This window comes from Callionymus lyra, chromosome 12 (genome assembly GCF_982586985.1).
Source record: "Callionymus lyra chromosome 12, fCalLyr1.hap1.1, whole genome shotgun sequence".
Lineage (NCBI taxonomy): Eukaryota > Metazoa > Chordata > Actinopteri > Syngnathiformes > Callionymidae > Callionymus > Callionymus lyra.
In genome coordinates, this window is record NC_141829.1 from 4,040,707 (window position 1) to 4,054,330 (window position 13,624).

The following is a 13,624-nucleotide window of genomic DNA, read 5'->3' on the forward strand; positions in this document are numbered from 1 at the left end:
AAAGCAGTTACGACTTCGTCAAGAGTCATGTGGTCTGTAAATACTACAACACCAGAGTCAAGTACTGGACAATACTACACATATATACTTGTTACTACACTATCACAACACCAGAGTCAAGTACTGGACAATACTACACATATATACTTGTTACTACACTATCACAACACCAGAGTCAAGTACTGGACAATACTACACATATATACTTGTTACTACACTATCACAACACCAGAGTCAAGTACTGGACAATACTACACATATATATACGTGTTACTACACTATCACAACACCAGAGTCAAGTACTCCACAATACTACACATATATACTTGTTACTAGACTATCACAACACCAGAGTCAAGTACTGGACAATACTACACATATATACTTGTTACTACATTATCACAACACCAGGGTCAAGTACTGGAATATACTACACATATATATACTTGTTACTACACTATCACAACACCAGAGTCAAGTACTGGACAATACTACACATATATACTTGTTACTACACTATCACAACACCAGAGTCAAGTACTGCACAATACTACACATATATACTTGTTACTACACTATCACAACACCAGAGTCAAGTACTGGACAATACTACACATATATACTTGTTACTACATTATCACAACACCAGGGTCAAGTACTGGAATATACTACACATATATATACTTGTTACTACACTATCACAACACCAGAGTCAAGTACTGGACAATACTACACATATATACTTGTTACTACACTATCACAACACCAGAGTCAAGTACTGGACAATACTACACATATATACTTGTTACCACACTATGTTACCTCCTGGTTCTTCTTCGCGATCAGTCCCATCAGGTAAACACTGGTGGTCGTCAGGACAGTGTTGACTGTGATGAAGAGGTTGATGGAGACGTAGGTGATGAAGGCCATCTCAGATCCTTTGAACAGACCAGACACCAGGTACATCCAGGGGAAGGTGGCGAAACTGAAGACATGGACAATAAAACGTTAATAGAGATGATGAATTCGATGATGATAACAAACCATTAAATGACACGAACAAGCGACTGAGATGTTGAGTTTAAACCTTTGGCCGAAATAAAGTTCATGACAACACAAAGTTTAGGTTCTCCATTTAAAGATAGCGTTTAGATCTTCTAGAAAAGATACTATTCAAAGAGATCCGGACACTTTTTACCTCGGAGCTGGTGCCGCTAAAATGATGGTCCAGGCGGGAAATGAGTGATAAAAGTAAAGTTGTCCGGTGAATATACAAAATGCAGATGTTTATCGACTTTCAATTCACAACATCATTTCATAACGTTCACGACTTTAATCATCTTTCAAAATATTTCGGTGCTCTGACTCAATGGGCGGAGCTCAGGACAAAGAAAGCGTCCCATTGGTTGATTCTTCAACTTGTTGCTCCAATCACCTTCACAAAATGATTTTGTGTGAGAGTGAAGTGTCGATAAAGTTGTAGCCAATCAAGAAGCTCAATACTATAAGCAATTGTTATACAGAATTGAAAAGACTACTTATTTGAAAAAAATTGAATTCAGAAAATGTCTTCTTGTATTATCGGACATTGAATAGAAAACTTTATGTCTAAAGATTTTTATTTTTAAATGAAATTGTTAAAACATACTCAACCTTTTAATATACAAATGATTGAATCCAATTCTAAAACATATTAATTAATAATTTAATAATAATTTCCTTTTTATATACAAATTGTGGAATTAAATTGTAAAAAAAAAGAGTTAAATAAATAATTTAATAATAATTTACTTTTAATATAGAAATGATTGAATTAAATTGTAAAAATATATATTAATAATTTAATAAAAAAATATCTTTAATATGCAAATTATTGAATTCAATTAAAAAAAAAAAAGATTTAATAATAATTTACTTTTAATATACAAATTATTGAATTAAAATGTAAAATAATAAAAATCTAAATTACATCTTAATTCTAATGTATATTATGACGGCACTGATTTACTTCCATATATACTGCAGCTCCAAATACATCCTACAAAAGATGCACTGGATCCAGATGGTAATCAAAGGATCATCAAGATTTCGATAACAAAACATTTATTTTTGAAGATGATACTTTATCTGTGAAGAATAAAAAAAACTATGATAATATTTGATATTTCTAAAATAAATTCTTAAACAAAAATAATAATAATTCAAAGATTTCAAATGTTAAATTCAGTCCTAAAATCATCTCCTAACCCTGATATACTTCCATAGAAAGAAGGAATCACTTCCTCCTCCTCTCTCCTGGCTCAGGAGTGTCTCCTCTGGTAACATAATCTCGTGCATCGTGTTGTGCGGGTCAGCATCACCGAGGACGTGAACGTGGCGAGGAACAGTGGCAGAGAAGAAGCATCTGTGTGCCACGTCCAGGAGGAAAAAAAAACCCAGAAAGCGTCAGGCTGGCAGTGCCAAGCCGTGACAGGCAGCAGAAGACGGGAGGCTGCGGACCAGGTGGTGGCGCCGACAGATGGAGGGCTGAGATTATTCACTGCGAGGGAGGCAGACATCTGCCTGATAAACGAGGAACAGAGTGCTGACTTGGCCTCACGAAGATGTGAGGAAAAACACAGACGCCTCCATGTTTAGGACGGTGATGTAAATAATGACGGAGCTCCAGATGTCGGTCCACGCTCGCGTGATTGATGTTTGTTTTTTTTTCACTCGTTAACTTAATCGCTTTCATCTTAATCACAGTCTCGACGATTATCACTTGTTTGCCGCACAAACGAGTGATAGTTCCTGATATGAGTTCGCTCCTTGTTTTAAAGGTGCTGGAGACGCTCGATGGAGGACGTCGAGAGGCGATGAAAAGAAACTTAAAAATCAAATAACAATAAATAAACAATGAAGAGAGGAGAGAGTAACATTCGGTGGATAACGAGTCTTACAATTGACAGACGGAGCTGGAATTATACTCAGAACGTCTGGTAACTATCTTTAAAAGTATGATTTAGATTTGAACGGAGTTCTTCTGCCCCCCCTGGTGCCCCCTTCTTTCTTGATCAGATCCAGTTTCCCTTCAATGAGAGTCTACAAGATCTTTTTAAAGACTATTGGAGGAATTGGAATTCTGCCCCTTCTTCTGCCCCTTCTACTGCCCCTTCTACTGCCACTTCTTCTGCCCCTTCTTCTGCCCCCTCTTCTGCCCCTTCTACTGCCCCTTCTTCTGCCCCTTTTTCTGCCCCTTCTACTGCCCCTTCTTCTGCCCCTTCTACTGCCCCTTCTTCTGCCACTTCTACTGCCCCTTCTTCTGCCCCCTCTTCTGCCCCTTCTTCTGCCCCCTCTTCTGCCCCTTCTTTTGCCCCTTCTACTGCCCTTTCTTTTTCCCCTTCTTCTGCCCCTTGTTCTGCCCCTTCTACTGCCCCTTCTTCTGCCCCTTCTTTTGCCCCTTCTACTGCCCCTTCTTCTGCCCCTTCTTTTGCCCCTTCTACTGCCCCTTCTACTGCCCCTTCTTTCTGCCCCTTCTACTGCCCCTTCTTCTGCCCCTTCTTCTGCCCCCTCTACTGCCCCTTATACTGCCCCTTCTTCTGCCCCTTCTACTGCCCCTTCTACTGCCCCTTCTACTGCCCCTTCTTCTGCCCCTTCTACTGCCCCTTCTACTGCCCCTTCTTTTGCCCCTTCTTCTGCCCCTTCTACTGCCCCTTCTTTTGCCCCTTCTTCTGCCCCTTCTACTGCCCCTTCTACTGCCCCTTCTACTGCCCCTTCTTCTGCCCCTTCTACTGCCCCTTCCTTCTGCCCCTTCCTTTTTCCCCTTCTTCTTGATCATTATCAAGACATTTTGTTCAAAGTCTCTAAGACATTAAGGCTAGGCATTTATTCACACACACATACAGACAAACAAACTCACATATATACACACACACCGTCTACTAGATATACTTAAAATCTTAAAAGGTATTTAATAACTATATGTGTATTTATTGAAAAAACATATTTATATATTAAGGTCATTTTAGAAAACTGTCACCAGTGTTGTTCATAACATAATACATTGTTACTGTGCATGTAAACTAAACCCTTTTTAATCTTTATTTTGATCCATTTTATCATTAAAATGATGGCCTTAAAACCCGAGTCTACGTTATTTGGATCAAAGACACTGTTTCTTTAAGTGAAGTCACATCAGAAAGACCCAAAGTCTCAAATTACGAAAGTTCTCAAACAAGTTGATGATTTAATTTCTCTTTCGTACCTGGATATAGTAACAGGACATTCTTGAAAAAGAAAGTCATACCAGTGATGTGAGTGAGCGAGTTTCTTTTGTCCGAAAGGGGCGTGTCTGAGGTCACATGACTCACCCGAACAGGATCAGCAGCAGAGTGATGGCCGCCAGATTCTGACGATCCGTAAACGCCGGCAGCTGGAAGGCGGCGAACACGGCGACGGTGACGGTGACAGGAATCATGTACAACATCTGGAACGACGGATCGGTCGCTTAAATCCTCGCAGGAAAAAAAAACGACCCGTGAAGTTCTCAAAAGTACCATGTCGTAGAGGAAGTTGACGGCCCAGTAGAACGGCTCGCTGACGCCGGCGATGTGCTGCAGCCTCTTGGCTCCGTTGTGATGCTCGTTGACCTCGTAGATGGCGAAGCCGGCGGTGGTGAGCGAGTATCCCGTCAACACGCACATCACGATCAGGAACTGCAACATCCCCTGGATGCTGGGACGGAGAGAAGATGGACTCAACCACAGCGGTACTTGTTGTCGCCGTGGCGATTCATCTGGACCCCACAGAGAACCGTCCTGGTCCCTGACCGGCTGCTTCTGTATGTCCGCCGCGCACTGGGCTACGGATTTAGATGTGAGGTCTGAAAAACAATCGATGCGCTCGAGCCCTGAGCCACGGTGAGCGAGGCCGCCTCGAGCCACTCGTTTCTTCAAACGCTCTCAGACTCTCAAGTCCAGCAACAATCGAGTCGTCTGCTGAGATTGGACTCATTAAAACAACCTAAGTGTCGGCCATAAAGAAAATAATCCATTTCTTTTCTACCGGAGAACTTTGTTGCGAGACTCTGAGCCGAGAACAAAATAACAATTCTAGTGTTTCAGAAAAACATACACGTGGAGAAACGATACGTCGATGTTGATCACTATGTTGTCATGTGATCGTCTTCCTTAACATTCATTGGCTAGGATTAGGGTCATGGGGGTCAGGTGAGAGGGTTAAGGTTAGGGTAAGGATCAGGACCAGGATTAGGATAAGGGTTGTGGGTTAAGGGTTAGGGTTTAGGTCAAGATTAAGGTAAAGGTTGGGGTCAGAGGTTTAGGGTTAAGGGGTAGGATAATAGGATTGGTTTTATGGTTAAGGGGTTAGAGTTGAGGGGTTAGGGTGGTAGGTTTAGGGGGTTAATGTTTGGGTAAGGATTAGGGTATTTTAGGTATTTTAGATTGTAGAATTAAGTAGTTAGGATTAGGGGGTTGGTTAATGGCGTTAGGGTTAGGGTAAGAGTAAGGGTCGGGGTAATGGTTAGGGTTAGGGTAAGAGTAAGGGTCAGGGTAAGGGAAATTATAAGAGTAAGGGTCAAACAAAAAGTCACAATCTAGTTCAAGACTCACTATGTGTTGAAACATGTAACAGTAAAAATTCATATTTGAGCTACACAAAAATAGCCTTTTCACTATTTTACCAATAAAAATGAAGGATTAGTTACACAACGTTGAGTTCCAAATTGCACACTTCTGCACTTTATATTTAGTACACAAGTGCGTTCACACTCAGCAGTGTGCTAAAATGTAGTGCTATGGTAAGTACTGACTTAAAGTGTACTGTAAAGCAGTGCACTTAGAGAAGTTTCAGACACAGCACTATACTTTTTTTTTAGCCTATTTGGCCTTTGCAGACGAATGAGACCAAAAAGAAATAAACATCATTTGAGTCGAGACACAGAAGTTCATGAAGGTCACGTTGAGTTCAAGACGATGGTGAGAGACTCTGACTCAGGTGACCTTCACAGACGTACAGTGGATTCATCCTGGAATACTTTGAAGATAAACGATATGACATCGGTCGGTGGCTAAAATGTTGGCCCCTGATTAGAGGACGATGAAATCTTGTTTGTCTGAGTAAATATTTCAAACCATTCTAACAATCATTTGAAGATCATTGTCATCATAGTAAACGTGTTGTGTGTTTGTGATGATAATCGTAGTGAGTTTCCTGGTCACGGACACACATGGACCTGGAGAAGTCACCGTGACTAACAAGCTGGTGCGACTAACAATGGCCGCCCTGTGAGCGAGGCGGGAACTTTTAGCCTCGAACAGCTTAACGAGGCAGTCGCTAACGAAGGAGCTCGTTATCAGGCCAGAGACACGAGTGTCGACCCGCGAGAGTTTTGAAGCAATAAAAACAATCTTCGGCTCAGGTGGAATCGATACGTCCAACGTGGAGGAGTGTGTACTTTTGCTGACACGGCAATATCACAGAGAGATGTGTGTGTTAGAGTGTGTAGGTGTGTGTGTGTGTGTGTGTGTTTGTGTGTGTGGTTCATGAAGACACTGACGGTCTGTGAGTCAGTTATTATTGATACGCTGCAGAAGCTCTGCATAATTTATGATTCATGGAATTCTGAATTTTAGATAAAACTGTGTTTAAATGTATTTAAGTTCAATTAAAGTGTGTATTTGCGTGTGTCTTCAAGTGATGTTGGACTCTATTGTACTCATTGGACCACTAAAACCAACACTTACCCAACACTAACCCAACACTAACCCCAACATTAACCTCAACACTAACCCAAACAAACACTAGCCCCAACGCTAACCCCAGCACTAACCCCAACACTAAAACTTACCCAAACACCAACAACAACTTTAACACTAACCCAACACTAACCCCCACACTAACCCCAAATCTAACCAAACACTAACCCAACACTAACCTCAACACTAACCCCAAATCTAACCCAACACTAACCCCAACACTAACCCAACACTAAACTCAACACTAACCCCACATTTAACCCAACACTAACCCCAACACTAACCCAACACTAACCTCAACACTAGCCTCAACACTAACCCCAAATCTAACCCAACACTAACCCCAACACTAACCCAACACCTACCCAACACTAACCTCAACACTAACCTCAACACTAACCCCAACACTAGCCTCAATACTAACCCCAAATCTAACCCAACACTAACCCCAACACTAACCCAACACTAACCTCAACACTAACCCAACACTAACCTCAACACTAACCCAACACTAACCTCAACACTAACCCAACACTAACCTCAACACTAACCCCCACACTAACCCCAAATCTAACCAAACACTAACCCCAACACTAACCCAACACTAACCCCAACACTAACCCAACACTAGCCCAAACACTAACCCAACACTAACCCCAAATCTAACCCAACACTAACCCCAACACTAACCCAACACTAACCCAACACTAACCTCAACACTAACCCCAACACTAGCCTCAATACTAACCCCAAATCTAACCCAACACTTACCCCAACACTAACCCAACACTAACCCAACACTAACCCAACACTAACCCAACACTAACCTCAACACTAACCCAACACTAACCTCAACACTTACCCAACACTAACCTCAACACTAACCCAACACTAACCTCAACACTAACCCCCACACTAACCCCAAATCTAACCCAACACTAACCCAACACTAACCTCAACACTAACCCAACACTAACCCAACACTAACCCCAACACTAACCCAACACTAACCCAAACACTAACCCCAAATCTAACCAAACACTAACCCAACACTAACCTCAACACTAACCCCAAATTTAACCCAACACTAACCCCAACACTAACCCAACACTAACCTCAACACTAGCCTCAACACTAACCCCAAATCTAACCCAACACTAACCCCAACACTAACACCAACAACAACCTTAACACTAACCTCAACACTAATCCCAACACTAACACTAAGGTAAGGTAAGGTAAAACTTTATTGATCCCTCAGGAGGTCTCCTTCGGGAAATTGTTTGCGTGTTTCTTTGCTAACCCAACACTAACCCTAACATCAACCTCAACACTAACAATAGCCCAAACAAACACTAACCCCAACACTAACCTAAACACTAACCTCAATACTAACACTAAACCCAAACATGACTATCCTTCACCTCAATCCTAATCCTCTGACCTAAGAAAGTGATGAAGCTTCACTTGTTCACAGAGTCATGAGTGATCATCAGTGGAATCATTGAAAATAGTTACATCGAGTCCTCGTCGTCTGAGCGGCCGAAGTAGGGATGACTGGACACGGAGATGGCTGTGGAAGGAAGAGCAGGTTTGTTAGCGACCAGATGAAGAAGAACAGGAAAGATTGAAGCACATTCTTCAGCAGAGGAAACAAACGAGTTACGATATTTACCTGGACCAGGAGACAGACAATTGAAAATATGGTGGAGGGTGATTTAATTTGCCGGAGCACAAAAGGAAATTGAATTTGGTTTATCATTTGTCGGCAGACATACGCTGTCTTTTTTACGACTCCGTGTTTCTGCTCACATGTCCAAAGATAGGAGGGAATGAAATCAAGCAAAGCTGCAGCTCCTGGATCTCGTGGAATAAATGGCTTCTGCTGCAAAGTGCTTTATCTGCGCCGTAATTTCTCCGGCTCGCCCGACTAATCCAGGCCTAATCTGTGATCATCTCCGCCACGATTCTGCTGCGCGAGGAGCTTCTTTCAACCTGTGACTGGCTTCAAAATAAATATTCCTCACAAAAAAAGTGAATTGAATAAAGTCACTGAGGCCCAGAGATAATGAGCCCAATTACACTCGATGGGTTTTGCACCATTGACTCGTTTCTGCAGCCACTGTTGTCTCGAGTGCAACACTGCAGAGAACTGAAACTGTTTCCTTCAACTGAGGAAAATCTGGATCTTCTCTCATTTAGATTATTGTAACAGTTTATTTTCATGTCTAAACAAGAAGGATGTGTCTCGCCTGCAGTTCATACAAAACTCTGCAGCCAGAATTCTGAGCCGCTCTAGTAGAAGAACTCACATTTCTCCTTCAAACTCTTCACTGGCTGCCAGTTTCTTTCAGGATCATTTTAAAATGCTGGTTCTTACTTTCAGATCTATTCATGGTCAGACCTTCCATCACTGATCTGATCCAGACTTACACCCCAGCTCGGGCTCTGAGGTCTGTGGATCAGAATCTACTGATGGTTCCTGAACTGATGGTGTTTGATGATCTACTGACTCCTTCAAGTAACATCTGTGTTTGATGATCTACTGACTCCTTCAAGAAACATCTGTGTTTGATGATCTACTGACTCCTTCAAGAAACATCTGTGTTTGATGATCTACTGACTCCTTCAAGAAACATCTCTGTGTTTGATGATCTACTGACTCCTTCAAGAAACATCTGTGTTTGATGATCTACTGACTCCTTCAAGAAACATCTGTGTTTGATGATCTACTGACTCCTTCAAGAAACATCTGTGTTTGATGATCTACTGACTCCTTCAAGAAACATCTCTGTGTTTGATGATCTACTGACTCCTTCAAGAAACATCTCTGTGTTTGATGATCTACTGACTCCTTCAAGAAACATCTGTGTTTGATGATCTACTGACTCCTTCAAGAAACATCTGTGTTTGATGATGTTATCAGTGTTATCTTGATTATAAAGTATATATTTTAACTGTGTAGTGTTTTTAATTGTTAAAGTACTTTTAGAGCCTGGTCTAGAAAGATCTATACAAATAACGACTACTTACTTAGTTACTTACAGTTGGCAACAACGTATTGAACTCCGTTGTTTTTTTTACAGTAATTTAAGAAGGTAGATTAATTAAATATGAAAGCCGAGAAATAAAAAATCTAAATACATAATCAATATTAACATAAACAAAGTGATCCGAGTGCACAGACCTCTGCCAAGCAGCTCAATATAATTTGACCTATGAATGCAAGTAGCAGCTCTGTTGTATTCCACCATCCAGGTTATCAGATCATAACCCTCTTGCTAAGAAGCCTTACAGTGACACAGATGTGTTTATTTAACACATGTATGTTGTTTTTACTCCTTTGACATGTGAAATATCATCACTGTGAAGAGTCGTCATGTGAAGGTAACATTTAGGTGTGCTAGTGTGTGTGTGTGTGTGTGTGTGTGTGTGTGTGTGTGTGTATGTGTGTGTGTGATGGTCAGAGCGATGTGAAACAGTGCAAACGTGGAGCAGCAGGATCAGAATGCGCTCATCAGTATTCTTCGGACGTAGAGTTTTAAAACAGTACAACACAATATCCCCTCGCTTTGATCAGAACACACACACACACACACACACACACACACACACACACACACACACACACACACACACACACACACACACACACACACACACACACACACACACACACACACACACACACACACACACACACACACTCACACTGTCAGAGCTTCAGATCGCGGTAAACAAGTGTATCCACAGTCAAGTTCAATCAACTCGTTACATTTTTAAATCTTCTTCTAAAAATGGAGAAAATAAAGACGACAAACATTCAATTGAAGATTTAACAACATCTGCATATATTCAATCACATGTGTGTGTGTTTTACAGTCTGTGTTTCGGTCTGTATGTGTGTTTGTGTGTGCGTGTATTTGATTGTCTTTGTGTGTGCGTTTTGGTCTATGTGTGTGTTTGTCAGTGTGTGCGTGTGTATGTCAGTCTGTGTGTGTTTTTTGGTCTGTTTGTGTGTATGCGTGTGTGCTTGTCAGTATGTGTGTGTTTTTGTCAGTCTGTTTGTGTATTTGTGTGTTTTTAAGTATGTGTCCATGTTTCAGTCTGTCTCTGTGTGGTTGTGTGTTTTAAAGTCTGTGTTTCGGTCTGTGTGTGTGTTTGTCAGTCTGTGTTTGTGTGTGTCTGTATTTTATTGTCTATGTGTGTGCGTTTTGGTCTTTGTGTATGTTATTGTGTGTATGTCTATCTGTGTGTGTATGTGCTCGAGTGCTGGTTTGTGTGTTTCTATTAATGTGTGTGTCTATGTGTGTATTAATGTGTGTCTAATAGCGTGTGTTTGTCAATGCATGACTGTGTGTGTGTGCGTGATTCTGTCTATACGAGTGTCGGTGAGTGTGTGTGTGTATGTAAGTGTGCATTTATGTCTAAGTGTGTGTGTCTGCATGTGTTAGGGTGCGTGTGTTTCTATTTGTTTCTTGGAGTGTGTGTGTCGGTGTGTGTGTTCCAGTGTGTGTTCCAGTGTGTGTTCCAGTGTGTGTTCCAGTGTGTGTTCCAGTGTGTGTTAGTGTGTGTGTTTGTACCTGTATGTATATGTGTGTGTGTGTACTACTGAAGCCTCAGTAAATATTTGATGGGGTCAAAGGTCAACTCCCTCAGGTCAACATGAAGCACCAAACAGAATCCGGATCAGTCCGGTAAAGATCGAAGCTCATGGCTACGTTAAAACACATATTTGTGGTCATGATGACCTTTAGTGTTTGTTGTGTGTTTCAAGTCTAATTTTGATTTTCTTTTTTATCTCAACGTCCCGACGATTATCTTGCTGGGGTCAGAGGTCGGAGGTCAAGCTCACCATAGTCTCGCGGATCCTTGTCCGCGGGAAGGTTCGAGCGCAGGATGAAGTTGTTGAGGCTGTTCAGGTAGGCGGGCATGGTGTGGTGACCCTCAGGGTTGAACCAGACCTGCAGACACCAGGGGTCAGGGTCACAGCCGCGGGTCACATGACCGGTCACGTGACCAGACGTACCTTGGACAGGGTTCTGTTCTTAGGAACTGCTCTCAGGTCCATCTGCAGGTCGGGAGGAAGTTCCATGCCGAAGTCGAACCCGCCGTATCTGCGACGACATTTACGTTGAATTTAAATATAATAATTGATATAATTTAACATATCATTTAATTATATCTTTTTTTTTTTAATACAAAAAACAAAACAAGCAAGTTTTCTTTGACATTGTCTGCTGACACATTTATACCAACATTTGTGAATAGAATTTAAATTGAATTTTATACATTTTGAATTTAAAAAAAGTGTTTTTTTTAAATATAATATCAAAATTTGTGTATAAATTTATTTTATTTTCCATTTAAAAAAAACAAACAAATGAAAACTTTCAATATAAAGATAAATTCATTTAATTGTTTTAAAAAAGATTGAAAAAGATCCAACATTTCTAAATGGAAAATACACATTTTTTATTTGAAATGTTACATTTTACTCTGGAATATTCTGATTTACTTCAATACAAACTGAAGCTTTCATGACAGAGAAATCCTTCAAAACATCCCTGGATCCACACGGTCATCCAGAACAAATAAATCACTTCAAAAGATTATTTTTTTCAATTTTGAAATAAAACACAAATTCACAAGTAGAAACTATTGAATTAAATTATACAAAAAAAAATGTACTCTTTGATTTATGACAACAAAGCTCAAAATTTGAAAAGTTAAATTCAAAAGTCAATATTCTGACGACCTCTTAAAAGCTCTGACAGCACGAAGGGTTCCCACGCCAGAGTACATTTCTCCACAAGTTTTTTATTGTTAAATCTAAATATAAGAAAGTTTTCGTGAATTTTTTCTCTCCCTTAAAATAATTTGAAAGGAAAGTATTACTGTTTCTTCTTTTTAGATACATTTTATATTTAGGTGTATATTTACTCACGGTTTGATTTATTTTTTAAATAAAAAATATATTCAATTACACAAAAAAGTATAAAATGCTTATTTTAGCTTCCTTTTATATTTTCACGTCAAAAATACATCGATATTGTAATATTTTATCTGACAAAATGTGATTTTTCTGTACATTTCCTGGTCATATGAGAACATGTTTCCTTCTGAGCTCCGGTGAAGTGCATGATGGGTCACCTGGTCCTGATGAAGTCGTTGGTCGTGGCCACCAGGTACTGCTCCAGGTCCAGGCCCGTGACGTTGAAGGCGATCTGGGACGACGGCAGTTTGGTCCGAGGCGGCCGGGAGTCGTTGACGTCGCACACCTGAGTCGAGAAAAGTGTTACATCACGAGGAACTTGAACATCTGCTGACGCGTCTCACCTGCTCCTGGTTGGAACATCTACACTCGCGGAAACTCTTGGATATGTTCCCCGAGGACGTCCACGAGGTCGAGGAGCGAGAGCAGGATCTGAACGCACGAGGTTGAGAAGCTCAGTGGAGAGAAGAAAAAAGGTAGAAGAAGAGACGACGGGTGAGGAGAAGGTTGGACGTACGGGTTGGACGACTTGCTCAGACAGTGGTTATCCATCCCAGGGAAGGACATCATGGTGTCCACCAGGCTGGAGGAGTTTGGATTGTTGTTCCTGTGAGTTCAGAAGAGAATCTTGTCGATCACATGACCACGAGCAACACCTGACGACACAATTCAACCTTTTATCGCAACAGTGACCGGGAGAAGAAGAAGAAGAAATAGAAGTAGAAATGGAAGAAGAAGAAGAAGAAATGGAAGAAGAAGAATAAATAGAAGAAGTAGAAGAAGAAGAAGAAGAAGAAGAAATGGAAGAAGAAGAAGAAATAGAAGTAGAAATGGAAGAAGAAGAAGAAGAAATGGAAGAAGAAGAAGAAATAGA

At 40.9% G+C, this 13,624-nt stretch overlaps 1 protein-coding gene across 3 annotated transcripts in view; it reads right to left on the bottom strand.

The window, feature by feature from the left end:
* The window catches only part of abca12 (ATP binding cassette subfamily A member 12), a 113,886-nt gene that overhangs the window by 13,252 nt on the left and 87,010 nt on the right, over nt 1–13,624 (bottom strand). For all 3 annotated transcript variants that reach the window (XM_087804388.1, XM_087804390.1, XM_087804389.1), the window contains 9 exons: nt 13,268–13,357; nt 13,095–13,182; nt 12,909–13,036; nt 11,785–11,872; nt 11,611–11,719; nt 8,274–8,328; nt 4,536–4,713; nt 4,350–4,465; nt 823–985 (listed from right to left, as the gene is read on the bottom strand). In XM_087804388.1, coding sequence (XP_087660514.1) covers nt 823–985; nt 4,350–4,465; nt 4,536–4,713; nt 8,274–8,328; nt 11,611–11,719; nt 11,785–11,872; nt 12,909–13,036; nt 13,095–13,182; nt 13,268–13,357 — 1,015 coding nt within the window. The remainder of the gene's footprint in view (nt 1–822; nt 986–4,349; nt 4,466–4,535; nt 4,714–8,273; nt 8,329–11,610; nt 11,720–11,784; nt 11,873–12,908; nt 13,037–13,094; nt 13,183–13,267; nt 13,358–13,624) is intronic.